The following is a 19784-nucleotide window of genomic DNA, read 5'->3' as shown; positions in this document are numbered from 1 at the left end:
TGCACTAGCTGACATGTTCCTTCATTATGATGAACATGGGCATTATAGTTTATTTTCAGTTGAATCCACATACAGCATGCTGCTGCTCTAAATACTCAACATTCACCACATCTGCAGCTGAAATTAGTCCCCAACAAATATGCTGTTTGCTTCCTTAACTTTTGCTAACATGACAGTACCCAGCTGTTTTTGGAAATAATTCAGCCTTTTTAAAAACTCAAATAACATATTCATGACCCACTTCTAAAGATTTAAGTCTTGAATTGAACAAATTGGCTTTGGGCTCAGAGTCACAAACTAGGTACAGAAGTTAGAATGAATAAAACCAAAATATAGAGTATTTGCAACCTTATCCTTCAATCTTGGTTGTTTTACTGTAGCCCCAATAACTCTGGGATATGTTCTCCACATGTAGGTGGTTTAGCCCCATTACGTGGCTTGCAGTAGGCATGTGGGTGGTGAGCTACAATACTACACTTGGGTGTGATGTGCATATAACCTTGAGCCACACTATCAGGATGTGAATGGACTTAAGGATTACACAGGCTCTCTTGTCTAAATCAGGCTCTCGCCAGTCAGATCAATATACTGATTAGAGTAGAGTAAGATAAACCCTGAGATTGAACGGAGCCCTAATTTACTGTTTTATGGAGGGAGTAGTTGGTATGTGACTCACTCACACACACGTATACACATGCACACGCAAACACACACACACCTTGCAGATACTGTAAAGAGGATAGGGCAAGCTGTGTGCCCTCTGCTTCATCCTCAGTCTTAGGATGCTACAGTTGGATTTCTCCTTGCACAAAGTCATATCCTAGGTAACTTGGCATTATAGCACTGTACATAGTGTACTAGGCAATAGCATTCATTGATTACAATGGAGTTAAAGCATGATAATCTGTCCTTATTTAAGTTCTCTTTGTCTGACTTTGTCTTTTGTAGCAAGTTGTTCTGCATGCCTTTTTACTACCTGAGATATTCCACTGTGTCACATATCATCCTTCTATTTTTAACATATGTCCTTCAAGTGCAGGAGCCATAGACCACTTTGGCGACACACATTCTGAGACCAAAAACTCTCTGTAAAACAGGCCAACAGAACCTTTTTCCTTTTTTTTTTTTTTTTTTTACTGCCAACATGATAACCTTGACAGTTCTATTTTCCTTCTCCCTTTTGTCCCCATAGAAAGTCATGCAGCAGTGCATGGCTGTTCAACCCAAGCGACTGCAGCTGACTTGGACATAGGGAGACAGAGAATGGCCTGGTTGTCAACAAAGATTTTTGTACGGGAGTAGCAGGAGCAAGAGAGAAAGAGAGAAGTGAAAAATTGAACATCCGTGTATTGATCAAATAAAGAGAACCCATCATTGTCGATTTTCTCTTACAAAAGGGAAGAGATATATTAGAGTCCAGACTGAGAAATATACACCAAAATAACAGCTGCCCTCCATCTTCCGTCTCCTTACTCTGTCCAACACCTTCTGATTGGATTTATGGGGCTGGTACTGTAAGTTGAAAATGGCATCCTCTGTTTCTGTAATCTTTACCATTTCATAAAGTTGTCCTCCACCCATACAGGGACTGAAAAGCCTTCAAAGATCAAATGACTGAAATAGAATAAAGATTTATTTTTTTATCCTGTCCTTGCTACAATCAAGGCATGGACTATTTATGTGTTCTTAGACTCCAAACATCTAAAACATTTCAAACACGCTTCACTTTTGTAGTCCTTATATCCTACGTCACATAAACATAAAATTCAGTTATTGAAAAAGTAACATCTCCTGGATTTGTACTGTTGACATTTCCCAGCTCAAGACCGCAGCTTTTGGCCAATCTAACCATTGTGGACAAGTTACTCCAAACAGTCTGTTTTGCTAGATTTGGGCTCATTATGGATGGATGGATGGATGGCTGGCTGACCATATATTTGAGACAGAGCACTCTAAACCTGACATACATTTTGATATTATCTCTCTGACCAAGCAGAACCAGCCACCACTAACCTTCTCTTAGTTTCAGATTAGAGCTCCGAAGGTGCTTCCACATGAACTGCAGATAAATGTAGTGCACCTGAAGCACAAAAGCATTTAACAATTCACCAATAAGAAAAGGGCATCTTTCACTGCAAAAACACATTGAGATCAGGCCCTAAGAGATGATCAGACAGGTCGTTCCAAATCGTGGTCATCATTAGTCTTTAACTGGGACACAGGAAGAGTTAGAAGGCCCTGTGCAGGCTTGGAGTATCATTAGAGGTTCATGAAGATTATTTGCCGCCATGGGATATCAGATTTAAAAGTTATCAGTAAAACCGAAACAGGCAACCACTGAAATTATGCTAAAAAAGGAAAATATTTAAAAAGTAAAAACATTGCTGCGGCATTTTGAAGATGCTACAGCTGTTGAATCTCTCCATGGTTAGAACACAAAAGAGAAATCTGACCAAAATCTAGACATTTTTTATTATAATTTATGCTCACAATTGTCAGAACCATTGTTTTGGGGACACAATCACCAGTCTGGCTATGTGTATAGGCAATCTTCTAGATCTTAGTGAAATACAATATTGTAGAAGTAAAAAGTCAGAGAATAAATGTCTTACGTGAAAGGGGCACAACCTTATCAACTATAGCCATACATGTGAAGTCCGATGAAAAACTGTTTAAGGTTCCACAATATACCTTTACAGTATACTGCAAACACGGGGATTAAATTGTAAGGGAGATTAATCTTTGTTGAGACTCACTCTGGGAACCAGCAGAAGGCTGAAATGGGTGACTTACAGAACTACAGAGTAAGGACTCTATTTAGGGCATAAAGATGAGAGCCAGACCAATGGCCTATTTGACTGAATCACACTTTGACTAACTAGGTGGCATAATAGTGTTCAGACAAATGGTGAAGTTGTTAATGTAAAGGATTCCATTACGGAGCCAGGCGATAATCTGTCAACTTGATGAGTAGCTCTCAAAAGCGACTGAATTTTATGTCTTCAGAACTGGGGATGGAAGACTGTTGATGGAGGCTGTTAAATCATCATCGTGCTTTCAAGGTGATGAAGCTGGATGTCATTCCAGTCCATGTACATAATAACATCTTGGGCAGGGGGATAGTATAACAGCAAGGGAGGTAATAAAGTCATTCAAGACACTTTCTCTGCTGTTGAGGTAGACATGTCAGACCACTGAGGACTCACAGTGAGATAGTTAGGATACCTCAAAATGACCTGCAAACATCAACAGGGAGCACATCAGTGCTAGATGAGCAGTGGTACTCCATGCCTTATTATGCCTTACACAACAGTGGAGAGTACCCCAGGGCTTTACCTTCCACTGTCTCAAAGTTAATTATGTAAGGCTCAAGTTTGTTTAAGCCCGTGCTGTCACCTCTGACGGATCATCATAGATACTACCACTGGTGCATTCTCTGTAAGCTTACAGGTATATAGGCAGACATAAAGCTCCACTAGCCCCTTTTCTGTATGTCACTTGGGCACACACGCCTTTGCCCTGAGTGAGTGAGATACAGAGAGAGAATGAAAGGATTATAAGAGAGCATAACATTTTGTAATACACTGTAGGTTGTTTGCAGCAACACTGAATATTTTGTAGACTGAAACTAATCACTATTCATTATAAAGGTTATGTTGCATCAAAAGAAGTGCTTGGGCTGTCAATCAGACAGTCAGCCTGACTGATGGCCCAATCAACTCACCGCCATCTCTAGAGCTACTAAAGGGACAAAAGAAATATTTGCTAAGTGAATGATGCTGCGATACTTTAACTTCAAGGAAAAGCCTGAGGGTGTCAAACTAATTAATTATTTTGTTGTGTGACTTCACCAGGTCGTGCCAATCACTGGTCAGCCATAATTGGTTCGTCCCACTCTAAGAATTATGTGCTGTGGGAATACGGTGGCTTTGCCAGCGATGGAGTTAAACAGGTAGCTGAGCTGGGCTCCCCGGTCAAAATGGAGGAGGAAATCAGACAAAAGGTAAGATTCCCCACCGCTGGAAGATGACTGACTTACATGAAGCAGAGTACGACAGAATCATTGATACATGCAGTTTTTGCAAGAGATGTGTTCAGGGTATGTAAATATGTGAGTTAATTTCTACAAATAGTCGGCTCGCTTTTCTTTTGTCTTGACTAAAACCAGTAGGAGATGAGTTACGTAACACCACAGGGGCCTCAGAGGATGTTCTAGGGTTTGCACACCTGAGTTCAGCATGGGATGAATTGCTTTGACATTGTTGTCCAGCTTGATTAGTGCTTTCAAGCATCTATGCTATTCTTAGCCCTCCTCTACATCTACTGTGTACACTTCACCAATACACAGGGTCTGGGAGGCTTACCTCTGGAGGACCCGGTTTAGATGTTAAAAGAAAAGGATGGAAGTGCCATGAAATTAGGCCTCTTGTACCTCCAAAAGGCTCAATATTACATTCTTGCATATCAGTTCATCTTTGATCCAAACTCTGGGCTTTGACGTGACCCTCATAAATAGTAAAGTGGTTGATTTGTCTTCCCTATAGTGGCCCCAGGACATTTTCTCTAGTTTAACTTTTAAACTGCCCCTCACAGCCTTCACCTTTCAGTTGCATATTATATTGTAATTTTAAATGTATTAGTTTTACTCCACTTCTCATGTTCCGTCTCCCTCCATGGCCTGCCTTCTCTTTATTATTTCCACCACAAATAGCTTGGTATATCTTTCCTTCTTCTCCATGGCTGTCTCTCTCAGTCTTAAAATAACCCGTGCTGGCAGAGCAGATGTTCCTGCAGAGTGCTTATTGTTGGCTAATACTGAAGACCTGGAGTCACAGCAGATAATGAGAGCGTAGTGTGAGCAATGGGGTCTCTGTGTCATTGCTGCCTTCCCACTGCTATTACAGCACACTCGTTTATTTATCTTATATTAGTCTTATCTCCCTGCCTGGATCTTTAGATGAATTTCTTCTAAGCTTGAAGGTGAGAGTGAAATGGCACGCGCTTTGATAGATCCGTACAGTAAGTATGCTGCAAAACATCAATTTTATTGGTTAACATGTTGTGTTTGCAGTTTACTTACAATTATTATTAGAGCACATGAAACAAGAATCCATTTACCCCCACAATCAATCATACATGCCCACCAAGAGATCAGTTGCAAAAACCGAGAGGGACAACCCACTGCTTTCTATAGGTGGGTTGAGAATCATGAAACGGACAGAAAATAGTTGGATTGCACGGCAGATACAGTGAAATGATTGAGCAGGAAGAAAGTAGACATTTTCCTCACCACCTGTCACCTTATCATCACCAAGTGTGGCATGGCTCAAGCTGTGGTTGTCGAGATTAATTGCTCAATAGTGAAGTGGGAATAGCTGACAGGAGAATACAGGGTGATGATTACACAAGCGATCAATATAAACCCTGATTGGTCTGATACTAAGCTGCATGGAATTATTTACTGCCTGAAAAAAGCCAATGAATAATCAGCCTTTTTCAATACTTAAATGGCTTAAAAGGGCGGCATCATGGTGCAGTGGTTCGCACTGTCGCCTCACAGCAAGAAGGTTCTGGGTCTGGGGCCTTTCTGTGCAGAGTTTGCACATTCTTCTGATGCCTGACTCTGGCTTCCTCCCACAATCCAAAGACATGCAGGTTAGGTTAATTGGCACCTATGCGAACGGGAGCATGAATAGTTGTTTGTCTCTATATGTCATCCATGTGAAAGACTGTTGACCTGTCCAGGGTGTGCCCCGCCCTCACCCAATGTCAGCTGCGATCCAAAGGAGGATAAGCGGTATAACTAATGAATGAGTGAAGGAATGGCTTAAGTAGTAGTAGTGCAATTCATGTTTGTGTAAGTATGTTTGTAAGTCATACAGTATGATGGTACTGTAAATATGTGCTCACACTGAGCTTTTGTCATGTCATTTTGCCTCACAAGATGCTCTATCTGAGTGACATTCACAGCTGCTTTGCTAACAAGAAGCTAAAATTTTTTTTATTACCTTAGACAACTACCGCGCACATTCATTGTATCCACTTTCCTACAACTTCATACAGCACAGAGAGTCTGTCGATGCCCTTGAGGTAAGGAGGCTGGGTGAAGGAGGCTCCCTCTTTTGAGCCATGCAGAGCATCTTGGTAAACGCTGACACAAACAGAAAGCTGATTCGCTTTTATGTCAGGTGGGGCGTCAGGGGGAGTAACTAGCGATGGATGCAAAATTGATATTCATAGCCAGGCTTCACTCCAGCCAAAGAGACGCGCTGATCAGAGTGTTCATACAAAGTTCCATTTGCAGAGTCAGGCAGGCATGCAGACCGCACAAACATGTGCACACACACAGACACACAAAGCCCTCTTTATCCCGCTCATGTCACTTCAGATCGTGATGACTTTATTTTATATCAGAATTTGTCACCCTTTCAGAGCTGGGACAAAGGTGTGCCGTACCATCCATCTTGCTGCTGCTATTCATCAGATATGTGGAGGAAAAAATTGCATGTGCCTGTCCCCTGGGAATAAAAACATCTTTCGAATTGAAGCTTTATTAAACTACAAAACTACAGAGAACAGTTGTGGTGCTTTGTGCGTTCTTAGAGCTCTTAAAAGACAATTTACATATACTAAAATGAGGAGTAAGGATACGACATGCACAGTTTCATCCCATACTGGCATGCTGCTTTGCCTGCTCATTTCAGTGGTTATGATGTGACCGACTGGTAATAAAAATATGATTGCATGTCAGAGCCTTTTCAAACATAGCTTTCACCCACACAATCTCAGGAACTCTGCACCGCACACAAGCAATCATCGCACCATGCCACTCATCACAGTGAAACGATCTGAGTTTGTAAGTGTGACTGTTACTACCCTTTTAAGAATTCATATATTGAAATGAACAACATGAAATTGCGATTCACATCCACAGGACAGGGCGCTTTGATTCGATTTATGATAGCTTGCCACCAAAGACGCAGATTAAATTTGTATTTTTTTAATCTTACCCTTGGTTGGAAGTGTCATGAGGTTTAGTGCATACAGTAGTTGGAGAGCATGAATTACAGAAAGCAATCAATGACTCTTTTTTTTTTTTTTTTTTTTTTTTTTACAAACTGTCTTGCCAGACTGTAAACAGATGTGCAATACTGTTCCATTTGCCAGGTACAAATGCTGTTATCAGAGGACTTGGCAGCACAGGGATGGAGCCTGAGTCCATTGTTGTTGTCCCTCCTTTCATGTCTGAGGTGATTTGTATATGCATTCAGTCATTACAGAAGCTCAGTGTGTCACTAATGAGAAGTTTAATGAGACTGTCTCCATGGACCAGCGACCAGGGCCAAGGCCTCAGACGGATTATGAAATCTGCTATTTCCTCTCGCAGCGTGGGGCGTTTTTCATTATTGCACCGTACGGATGCTCACAGAATCCTCTATTATCCTCAGCTCCACAGCTGTGCCACAGAGCAGAGAGAGTACAACTCAGGATGGAGTCAAAAAGAGACATTACAGATTAATGACAGGAGCTACAGATCTGTGTCACTTGATACAGCTGTGGTCCTTATTTTATTTCCTGGCTTTTTAAAAAAACAACATGTGCAGGTGATACTTTCATGGGACATCTAAGTGCGTCCTAGGATACCTCTAGATTCTTTTTTGAATGTCAGAAGTATACATAATGCAGGATATTTCTGAGCAAGATTCATATAAAAGTTCACTGTGATGGTGATTGCTACTGGTGTTATATAACAGTCAAATTGCCAGGTTGACAAAAGCTCTTTCGTAGTCTAGAAGGAGCTTCAGAGTTGACTCCCACATGAATAGAACAACAGGTATTATGGAATAAAATAGCAGCTTGTTGTTAATGTTTCTCCCTTTGCTCCTCTTTCTGTGCGCCTCGCAAGGATTGAAATGGTAATTTTGCAGTTCAGTATTCTTGAGAACAGTAAGGTCTGCCATCTGTAAGTGGGAGGCCTGCAGTCAGGATCGTGGGTAGGGAATAATAGATTTGCAGGTTGTCAGGTGTGGTCAGTGGTCAGGTATGTATGTGTGTTTCTCTTTGTGTGCAGAGAATTACTTCACATTCCCTTCCGCTGCATTGAAACATGCATTCCTCATGTGTCTTATGGTACACTTTTAATTTCCTCTTGTGGCAGCATTGACTTTAGTCATAAACCTTGTCAGAGTTTGTTACATCTGAACAAATGCCATCAGGGACAAGAGCTACACTCTGTTGTATTGACCTTCTGAGACTGAGGGGGTGGGCAGGGAAGACTTTCAAATAAAACAATTTTATTTAATTACACCAATCAAGTCTTACTGTCTGCCCATTTCTCCTTCTTGTTATTGCTGTCTGACAAATGCATCCCAGAGTGCTTTGAAACCACCTACTTGTGTCATAGCTGGGTTTCATTCCTGTCATTGTTGAACCAACGGCACATGTAACACAATGTCTTGGAAAGAGGCGGTTATGTTATAGGAAGTGTGTTCATGTGGTACACAAACAGATTTCACTCCATTCATTCAAATGAGTGAGCAACTGAGAAAAAAAAAACTTGACATGAGCACAATTCAGACTCAGATTACAAATGCACACTGTCCCCAGACTAAGTACACACTTAACAGTTGACATTCTGATAATGAGCGATTGTAAATTTTCTTTTTTTTCCCCACTGCACATGCCTCCAATAAGACCTGTATAAGGTCAACAGATTAGAGAAGACTGAATGACTTGGGCTCCGTTATTTTCTTGCATCATTAAGTTTTGTAATGTCTTTTTAAGATCCAATCTTTCATCAAAAGGCAAGAGATCAAACTGTTCTTCACCTTGATGTCACTCAGACCTGGTGTTTCAACCCCCACACTTGATTAATTCCTGGGCCGACTAATTATCTTGAGAGTTTTATCTGGTGGTCCGTGCAGCATACAAGCATGTATGATACATCAATGAAACTCACTCCCTTTTATGTTCCATGAAAGGGTCTAGTTCATGATAACTCAAAATACACATTCATAAAATGCACCGGTCTGTTTTTGTGGTCATTGCATTTGAGGTGATAATAATCATGGAAATGTGTTTATGAAACAGTGTACTCATAGAGGAGGCATTGTGCTATATTCTAGTATGTATGAAGTCACCAACACAGGAAGACGAGTGGCTTACTGAAAGGGGTCAAGTTGTGTTGGGGCTGGGGGTTTAAATCCTGTTTGGATTCACAGTGGTTCAGACTTTTCCTCTTGAGTGCCTCTTAGCTAAATCCTCTCTCAGCCATGTTATAATATAATGAAGCACACAGAGGGGAAACTCATCAGGCATTCTTAAAGGAAGCCATGTACTAAATCTTTGCCAGAGGAGTAACTATCTTTCAACTTTAATGTGGATTAAGCGATGTAAAACATGCCAGAATGTTAACATGTATTATCTTTTTGTCCCTCACAAACAGTACAATTGTTATTCTCTATTCGCAAAATAATGTCTGTAGATTTTCCTTTTGGGTATGCACATTCCAGCAAGATTTTAGTTTTGCTTGACTGAAGTGATAAATGATATGTTGCAGAAGCAAACAGTGTCTGATTTGTCAGAGTGGTGACAATTCCAAAATACTACTCTAACCCCGTGGACATAGCACAGTTGGATTGAGGAGCTGTTAACATGATAATTCACATAGAAGATGCTGGTTCTTCTTCCGTGTCTCTCTGTTTCTGTCATCGTCTTCACCCTCTTTTCTCTAAGCACACCATTTGTCATTCTCCTTGTATTCCTCGTGTATATCTCTGTGCGCGTGCTGCTGCATGAGGTAAGGTTTGCCACAGTGGGATAGCAATTAGCTATAAAGGGGCCTCCCAGAGGACGAAGTCGTGACCCAAGCTTTGCATCGAACCTTTGCCAAGCCACAGTGGACCATGCCAAGCCCCAGTGGGTGTGAGAGCCTGCAGACAATCCCTCTGCTCTTCATCAACCCCCCCCCCCCCCCGGCCACTTCTTCCTTGCTACACCACACTTCTGCTTCATTTTCTGGGTATCTTCTTGGCTCCCAGTTTAAAAAAGAAAAGAAAAAAAAGTGAACACTGGTGTTTAGGAGGGAATAATTCTTTAATTTTGGCTGGCAGTCCTCTCTTGGCCTGTCAAGTCAGCTTTATGAGGCTAGCAGAGATATTCCTGTTCAGGAAAACAAAGCTCTCAAAAGCCTAAATGCTTGCCTTGGTTCCCAGGACTGTTATTATGATTGCCGAAATTGAACAGTACAGCCAGAGGCAAGCACATTTTGAAATGCAGTGGGGGTAGAGTTAGCCAATATGTGCTTTGTGTATGTGTGTCTGGGCATGCATTTGCACGCAGTGTGGGCATATGAGTGGGTTCTTTATTTTTCTCATAATGAATAAGTCAGAGCCATGCATCTCTTTGTCATTAAGGGAACACAGGTCACAATAGCCTGCCACGCAGGTGTTTTCATGTAGCTGGCATGTGTCTCTGATTGCGATATGATGTGATCCATATTTATGTACATCTGTTTTGTGTGTGTGTGTGTGTGTGTGTGTGTGTGTGTGTGTGTGTGTGTGTGTGTGTGTGTGTGTGTGTGTGTGTGTGTGTGTGTGTGTGTGTGTGTGTGTGTGTGTGTGTGTGTGTGTGTGTGTGTGTGTGTGTGTGTGTGTGTGTGTGTGTGTGTGTGTGTGTGTGTGGGCCTTAATGTTGACATAACCGGTCCTTGGTGCAGCTGGCTGGCTCAAGACTCGGAGCTACTAACAGAGTCACAGGGATAAAAGACGGATTATTCTGGAATCTCAGACATCTTGGCCGGAGGTTGCTTTGATAAAGCCATCCCAGTGTCCAGAGAACTGACTGGAATAAGAGAGTAGTCGCATGCAAAGCAGAGACGACCGGACAGTGCTCCAGTCCCTCCTGTCAGTGCAGCATAGCATTTGAAGATTAAACATGTGCCTTGTTTGTCTTATTTGAATATGCCAGAACTTTTCTCTGAATATTTGTCAGTCCCTGTGAGTGTGAGATGACTCAGTTTTGGGAAATTAAAATTCTAATTTATGCTAAACATTGGAATGTTTTGATTTAAGTGTTGTATCTGTAGTCTCTAAGGGAAGTCTTTCCCCCTCTTATCATTTATAAATCAAGGCTATTAATACCTCTCATGTGGTGTTTACCTCTCATGAGTGCTTTTCAGATTGCTTATTTGTGAATTTAATGTTAAGAGTTCATATTTGATATGTCACTATCTGTTTGCCTGCGTTGTTTGTTTCTGATTATTCTGTTGTTCAGTGCCAAAACTGCTTCAGCTTGTAAATGGAGAACACAGAGGTATAAGGAGTGAGCAAGAGGTGAGAGAAAGTGTGTTCATTGAGCACATATAAGAATAACTGAGCAGCAGAGCGGTGTATACATGGGTAAAGAGACATTATACCTCTCACATGCTTACTCTAATGTAAATGGGTGTTTTAGATGAAGGGAAGTATTATTTAGTCTGGTTTACAGTACAAAAACAAATTTGATGAAGAACTCCACTTAAAGGTTTTTGCAGTCGCCATTCAAGGTAACGTATTGAGATGTCATAATAGAGTTTTTTCCGAGAGTTATTTCATGTTACAAAAGCGGATTCTCCTGAATGAACTTTTGTGATATGCAAGGGAGACTTCTCTTAACTTTTAGATCTTCATAAGATCATGGCAGGCTAAATACAATAAACCCTCATTATACATCTATGTGATCTTTTATTCATGAGGTGTCCTTGACAAATCTGTTTTCAGTATAGATTCATCCTGTCCTATGTAAATGAGAGCATGGCTCTGAGGGTCCCCATTCACTGCAATCTCCATATCATTTGGTAGGTGGGGGACCTGGAGTCTGTCCTCCCCAGGCGTGGCCCAAACACACGAAGGTGACAGAATGTGATCGACAGTTAAAGGCATAGCTGATCATTCAGACATGACCACACACATACTGTGTTTCTGACACAAATCAAAAAACAAGTGCAATACAGTTTCACACCACGTTGGATTTGTCTTGATATTGTAGTTGATATATGATACAGCATCCGAGCACATTCTAATTAACATTACATTTGTCTTTTGTAAACGCTCTTATCATCTGCTACCATCACTATTAATAGTCTACAATAGCTTTTTGTAAGAGTTATGGAGATGGCAGTGATTTATTATCCAGAAACACTGTTTTTATACTGCTACAGCTTTTGCTAATTCCAGGTTATTGCTTATTTCATTACTTTTAGTGCAGCATCTTTCATTTCTAATGTTGCATTATTTTTCCTCAAATGCATTAAGAAGCTCATTACTTTGTGTGTGCGTGTGTGTGTATGTTTGTGTGTGTGTGTGTGGGTGCTGAACACAAACAGTAATAATAGTTATAATTCTTCTCTGCCTGAGAACTAACAAAAGCAGAACATTTATATTATCAGCTTTGATTTACTTCGTATTGGATGCTAGACTAAAAGGGCAGTGAAACTGGCCAGTTCTTGTAGCAGTGTATTGAAAAGTTGGCTCGACAGTTAAATACTGTATTGTAAGATAAATATATAACCCCCTCTACACACTGTATTTGGTGATGTACCTTGTTTATATGTTTGTTTAATGATATCTGTAGTAGCTGTCAAATTTTGGTAATTTTCATTATAAATGATAAATCCTTTACATGCTGCCTGTTAGGTCAAACGTACGCACACATACAGTATATTCTGCATACAGATATACTGTAGCTCTTACAGTTTCTGTAGCCTTGCATACTGTGTATCTATGCAAAGTAATGTTTTGCCTTTAGCATGTTTTTGTTTTTTTGTTTTGTTTTTCCCCCTTGGAGGTAATGCTGAGTTAATGTCTCTTGCGAGTTTTGGACTGAATTATGTATTTAGGTGCATAGCTGTGTGTGCTACAGTGCTTCAATAAGGTGGTAAGTTGTAGTTGATATTGTATGTATTTATAATAAACACATGGATGGAATATATCTGGGTTTAATATGAAACTTCAGGACTCAACCTGAGTGGGTAGAGTTGTGTTTTCTTACCAGCCGTGGCAGTTTCAGGATCATCACACACTCTGCACTGCAGTACATCTAGCCTCAATGACCGCTGACCTCCTTACAGAGCAAGGATTCTGGAAGTAAGAATGAAAGTTGGTAGAATGGAAGAAAAGCTTAGAGAGCGACAGACAGCGTGAACTGGGTCATCAAAGGCAGTTACCTCAATTCATCTCTAATAATATCCCCTAGCCCTGGGCCCAGGTCTGCTGGAGTTGCCTGTATGATGGCTCGCGCTGCTTGATGAATGAGTGTGCCAGGCGGCACTATAGGCTTCCAGCCTGCACTGCAAGGCTCAGAGATTGCCACCGAGGACAGCCACGGTCAGCAAATCAATTCACAGCTCTCTAGAGAAGTAGTCAGCACTTACAAACTCATCTGCCTTAAGCATGGAAGATTCTCTTGTCACCACGTTTCCTCCCTCGCCTGCGGGATGTTCTCCTGTCCTGTTTTGAGCAAGATTGGTGTGACTGAAGTGACTTCACCTATGCAGTATCTGAACTGCAGCTTATTCTGCAGGGCAGGATATGGGAATGTCAGTGGAGATTTAATTAACACCTGAAGGCTGTGTAAGCCTTTACACTATGTGCTGATAACAGCCAGCTTGCATCCCATTGGAATTTCGAAGCAATTTTTTTTATGTCTATTAATAGTTTGGAGTACGTGCTGGGACAGACAGATCAGAGATTCCTGAGCAGAACTTTGATTACAACATCAGAGGAGCTCCTATCTCACCGAGGGTAAAAGCTCCTTTAGACCAAGTGGGGCTTTGGCTTACAGGCAGAAAACAGCTCTTAATTTCACATAATTGTCATGTCCTAGGGAATAGTTTGACCAGCTTGAATATAAAATGAAGTATTCTGACGTTATTATCCTGAGCAGAATCCTTTTGACAAATAAGTAAATACTAACAAAGTTATGCACTTCTAAAAATAAAGCAAAGGAGTATTTAGTTGTTTTAAGTTGTTTATTATTTGTATTCAGAAAATGTTTGTTCAGCCTCTCACATTTAGTTACAAAGAGATAGAGTAGAAATTCATGCAGTAGTCATTCTCCTACATGTTGCACGTTTCCATCCCTCGATCTTCAGTGTGAGGCTGCTTTGATATATTATAGCAGCGACAAAGCATATGAATGACTTATTTGCATAGTTTGGCACACAGAGGAAATAAGGTGTCCCGATAATATTAATGAGGTGAAAAAAATAACAAAGGTATTTGCATGGTAATTAGCACTAATGATCTTTTTAGCATGATGATTATACGAGGATGTGCTGCAGCTGATATTCCGCTGTTACTGTGTGACGTGCAGGTCTTCCAGTGAGTGAAGAGATGTTACCTCCCTCGTGTTGGTAGCTGGTAATAACCAATGGGATCATTTTTCACCAGAAACCGTGTGAATGATACAGGCAATTTCCTTAGAGGCCTCCTCTCTGCTTTTGCCTCAGTGTCCGACTGGCTTTATAGGCATGAAAGATGCTAATACTGCTTTATTTGCATTGGGAACCTGGTTATCTTCGCTACCTCATCTGTTTTCTGGAGCAAAACACAGGGAAACATTATCATCATCACAGTCTAATGAAAACTCAACCCTAAAGAGTCTCTGTTTAAAATTAATATTTTATGGCTAGCAGATGCATTCCAGGGACCTTGTTAATGCTAATCAAAATTTAAATGCACAATTTCAAACATGTTACACACACACACACACACACACACACACACACACAAACACACACACACACACACACACATATACAGAGAGAGAGAGAGAGAGAGAGAAAGTACCAGAGTCGTAATGCTTTTGTTACATAGCCAGCTGACAATTTTGACATGATCATTTTGACTTAAGTTTACTTAACTTCTGGCTGTCATGTGTCCTTATACAATTTGCAGTGAACAGTTGGAAAAGTAAAATCCAATTGAAAGACACTCTATGTAAAGCGGTCAAACATTTAACTCACACCAGTCCCTTCCAATAATAATTATTTGCTGCATAGCAAGTGGACATGTGAAATGATAAATGATGTGACGACTCTTTCTGCTTTCAACAATGAAAGTTGGTATAACGGCAGCCTGAGATCAAGATGGGGCATTTACGGTTTAAGGGCTAAGATGGATCAGCAATGGTTTCCTTCACCAGATGTGCAATGTGGTGTTCTGAAAAGTGTGAAATTGGCTTTTGGCACTTTTGCCAATACTGGTTAAGTGTTCTGTTAAGTCTGTTCTTTCTTTTTAGGGGTTCTCCAGCAAGGGATGTTGAATGTATGGTCTTAAAAGCTTTAATGTGTGTAGTCTTTGCTTGGCTTTGGCATGTTGGGCATCTGTGTTGACTATCCAAGTCAGTTTGAGATCTGCTTTTATTACTGTTTTGTATCATTTCATTTAAAGATCAGGCATCTATCATGAGTGCTGCTATAACCAAGATTGTCTTCCCAAGAAAAACAGCAGCATCAGTCGTTTCAGCAAGTCCCCAAATGGCATATGTTTACATTCATGTGACAAAGCCCTCTTTTATTTTCTTTGATGATGATGAATTTCCATTAACCTTAGTGACGCAGTCAATTTAATCCAATCAACGATGTTTCCCTAAAGCTAAGCAGGTCATTTTTTTGTCTAAATCCAACCAAACTTCAACCATGGTGTTGTTCTGTCATAAATTGGATTTATTTTTCAGTTTTGATTTGTAACAGTTTTGGAAGGCACAATGAAATGATATCTTCTTGCCAATATGGGCATCAGATCAGGAAACGCTCCTATGTACCAATCAAGAGGGTATAATTTGATTTAGAGAACTTGTTGTAGTATCGTTATAGTCTTGTTCAAAGAATAATGGGGAGAGAACACATGCTTGATGCTTGGACTTGTGTGTTTGTGGTAATCTAGGAGAATAGACCCTTATTATATAAGATATACTGTACACTGTCTCATAATGATTTCTAAATCCTTAGTCATCTGGCTGTTGATAGTCCTCTCCTATGGCCTACTCCCAAGATTATTGGGTGTTTATAGACCAGATTGAATAAGATTACTGCCACATTTTTTCCCATCCCCACATCCCCATGACTTTGAGGGCCTTTCTTGTCATTTTTGTTCAGTCCATGTAACACCAAACAGATATTGAACTACCATTTCTTATTTAACGTCTGTTCCTTTGACACACCTTATTACTGTATGTTGGTTGACTCTTGTGGAACCACTGAAAGGGAACATTAAAGATCTAAGTATTACAGATATCCCAATCAAGTTTTTGCTCCTGACCCAAATCCATAACATTCTGCCAACACCAAGTCTCCATAAGATATTTATATGTCCCTATGTAATAGGGATAATAGCGTCATTTAATGTTCTGCCATGATCTTTTGTGTTTTGAGGAGAGGAGTGTCAATGTCAAGGGGAGGGGGAGTTTCGACAGGATTTGGACGACATTTCTTCAACTCGACCCTGAACAAATAACTGATGCTCAAATGCAGCCAACTGAAGAACTTACACTGTAAGGTGTGGTGCAACAACAGATTGTCACTACAGGAAAAAAACAACTGTTGTCACGTTTTAAACTCAATGTGGCTCTGATTCTTATTCTGGCACATGCTGATCAGCTTGGGAAATTCCTAGTGATCAAACTTAATTTCAGCTTAAATGTATAAGCAATATTAACTTTCTTACAGCCAAATCTGTACTCATGACATTAGTCTCAGCTGTAATTTTTAGGTATTCTTTGACACTATGTTTGTAGTGTTTCATGCTGCTCAAGACAGTGTGGATTTAGTTGATTTGTTCTAGCAGGTTTTTGATGAGTTTTTGACAGGCTTTGTTCATTCTGCAGTATGACAGCACATAGACAACTGTGTGGCTGCCTTCCCACCCATATTCATATTAAACCATTACAAAAGTCAGTGGAGCAAGCAGGCAGTATTAAACCATATTAACACTGTGACTCTGTTCATAACCATTTCTTATTTGCAGTGATGCCAGTTTAAATGCCGTTTCTTGCCTAACAGGGAATTACAAATGCTAAATCAAGCATCGCAAATGAAGGTTCACTGCGCTTGTCAGAACTAGATGGAAATTATTCATGCAATATGAATCTTTTCCCTCCAAGACAAGAGAGTATGTCATATACACTGCATGATGTGTCTTCTCTAATGGATACAAGCAATCCTCTGTTCTGGAAATGAATCCACTGAGCTTTTTACAATATATAGTTTTGGACATGGAGCCAGTTTGTTGGACTGAGCACACATACTTTTTTTAAAAAAAAGGGCAAGCTAGACTACACAGGAGCTACCTATAAATAAATGTTTTGCACATTGTGATTAGTAATCTGAATTTGCCGGGTTAATGCCCAGCCTTTCAGCATGGTCGCACTCTCATACTGGGATCCTTCAGGCCCAGTGTATTCTTAATTTAAGATACATGAATTCTTCCTGTTCTTTTTTTGAGGGGCAAACTTGGAGGTTAGACTTAGATTTCAGTTTTTTTGTCTAGATTTATATATAATCTAATGAAATCAGTAAGATAGCAGGGTGTTAGAGTAGGTGTCAAAACTCTCTCTGTTCAATGTTACACAAAATGCGGTCCTGAAAGTGATGCTTGTCAGTTATGTTCCCCTACAGCTCTCCTTCATTTGCTCGATTTGACTGGTCACATCCATTAAAAGACTGTAAATTAATGCTTGTTGATCGTCATTGCAAAACTGCGTGCTCCTTCGTTGCTGGATTCATTTCTCCTCAGGAGAGTGTGTTTTGATTTTAGCCTGAGCTCTGTGTTTGTGTAAAGTGCCGAGAGGGGATCATGGCTAATGCACTACAAAGATGAGCACCATATTTGTAAACACTCAGATGTCTACATTATATTAAATGGAATCTTGCTAAAAAAAAAAGTTGAATAAAAAAAAAATTATTTTTGTATTGTAAATGAGCTGTTTATGACCACAAATGGCCGATTTGTTAATGTGTAGCTGAAGGCAGAAGTGGCACGTGCTTCAGTTATGCATTCAACCTTGGTTTATGAAGCGATTTTGTAAGTAGAGAATTGTTTGGTTCTGGCACACAGAGAGTACTTTTACTTTACTAGGACATGATATGTGGTATTTGCCTTCTCCTGTTTGTTTACAATGCTGCAGTATCTCATCAGGGATGTCGTGTAGTAGTGTTGCCAGTAGTATTCCTCCTAATCCCCCACAATTACCACAAAGGTAGCCTATAGCAATCAGGAGGTTTTTAGTGGCCAGAGGTTAAGACTAATGTATTATTAGGCTTTTGCTGTGGCTGCAGCTTTTTCTTTTCTTTCTTTTTTTTCACTTTTATAAATAGCCTTAAAGCCTACTTGTCCATGGGATTTTCACTGTTTGAAATACATACTCTTTTATGAGCTCTTGCTCTTATTTTAACTTTTATTGCTCTTTTTTTGAACATTACACCTTAATTTTAGCTTTAACATTCATGCTTCATCTCCTTTTCTAATGCCTGCCAATTTGTAAAGCACTTAACAAGTCTTATTACCCACATAAAACCATGTAAAGGGCTGCTTAGGGATCAGCATCTGGTATGGCTGTTGGAGAGGAAGCAGAGCGGCCCTTAAAGTGGAGTCTTTACAGTGATCTTAAAAAGATGCCACTGTGTAATTTTGTGATGCAACATGTAACTGTAATTAATGTTAAAGACTGCTGGTTTTCTTTAAAGAAATTGTTTGTCTTGTTAAACAGAGTATATAGGACCCTTTTATACAACATTGATATAATCACTTATTATTGACCTAAACTGAATATGGAGGAATAGGAGGTTAAATTTAATTTCAGACCCGTCAACTTCAAAACCCTCAGCAAGAACTTCTTTAATGTGCATGGGACTGTAGGTGACTGTATTATTAAATACTTAGTCTATACTCATAACCTATATGCATGCCCTCATCTTCTCACAGCCAGTTGATTTCTGCCCACAGGCTTTGAGACAGATCAGTCTCTCTGCAGACCTGTGTTTTCTCTCACCAGTAGCTACAAGTGGCAAATAAAATTTGCATTTGTTTGGGAATAGAAAAAGGTGGGCTTAATACGGTAATTCACTATGACTTTTACAGGAGGGTGGAAAATTGCTTTCAGTATTTCTTGTTATCATCTACATTTGTGATACTAATGATTCGAAGAAGACAAAAGCAAGAAAGAAAACGGCCTTCTTTTGCTGCTTGAGGCACACTCTTCTCCTTTCTCTGCCAGTGCGTTCTTATCTAAACTCAGCGTTCCTCACCATCAAACTCAGAGCCACAGTAAAAGTAAATTTGCAGAGGATCTGACAGACAGTCTGTAGGATTGTTGATTGAAGGATAAGGTTTTTGAAGAAGGAATTTCAAGAAAAGAAAAATGGTTAAAATTGTGACATTATGTTGAAAGTTGTGACATTTTTTTAAGAAGGGAAGAAAACATGGATTTTAATGGCATTTTAATTTAGCATCTCTGAAATTATTGTGATGGTAAAAAGTAGTGCAGTCTATGTGTTTTCAGGTTGAATCCAAAAACATTACCACTGTGTTGTTTTGGATGCAACCTCTAGGAAGCTACCACGGAGAAAAAAAATAGTGACTGTAACTTTTATCTGTCATCAGTATTTTCCTTACTGTCTGTCCATTTGGGCAGATGTTCGTGTATGAATGAATTTGAAGTCATAGAGAAATTTGTGTCAGGAAATGAAAGCTTGCAGAAATAAACCCTCTAAAATCCCTCAGTGTGGCCTCTCATATTCTATAGTG

At 40.0% G+C, this 19784-nt stretch overlaps 1 protein-coding gene across 2 annotated transcripts in view; it reads left to right on the top strand.

The window, feature by feature from the left end:
* Nucleotides 1-19784, top strand: part of spon1a (spondin 1a) — a 65807-nt gene that overhangs the window by 16442 nt on the left and 29581 nt on the right. For both annotated transcript variants that reach the window (XM_056383208.1, XM_056383214.1), the window contains exon 6: nucleotides 3855-4003. In XM_056383208.1, coding sequence (XP_056239183.1) covers nucleotides 3855-4003 — 149 coding nt within the window. The remainder of the gene's footprint in view (nucleotides 1-3854; nucleotides 4004-19784) is intronic.

Source organism: Seriola aureovittata, chromosome 1 (assembly GCF_021018895.1).
Source record: "Seriola aureovittata isolate HTS-2021-v1 ecotype China chromosome 1, ASM2101889v1, whole genome shotgun sequence".
NCBI lineage: Eukaryota > Metazoa > Chordata > Actinopteri > Carangiformes > Carangidae > Seriola > Seriola aureovittata.
Note: the sequence above shows the minus strand (reverse complement) of the source record. Positions and strands in the feature narration are given on the sequence as shown.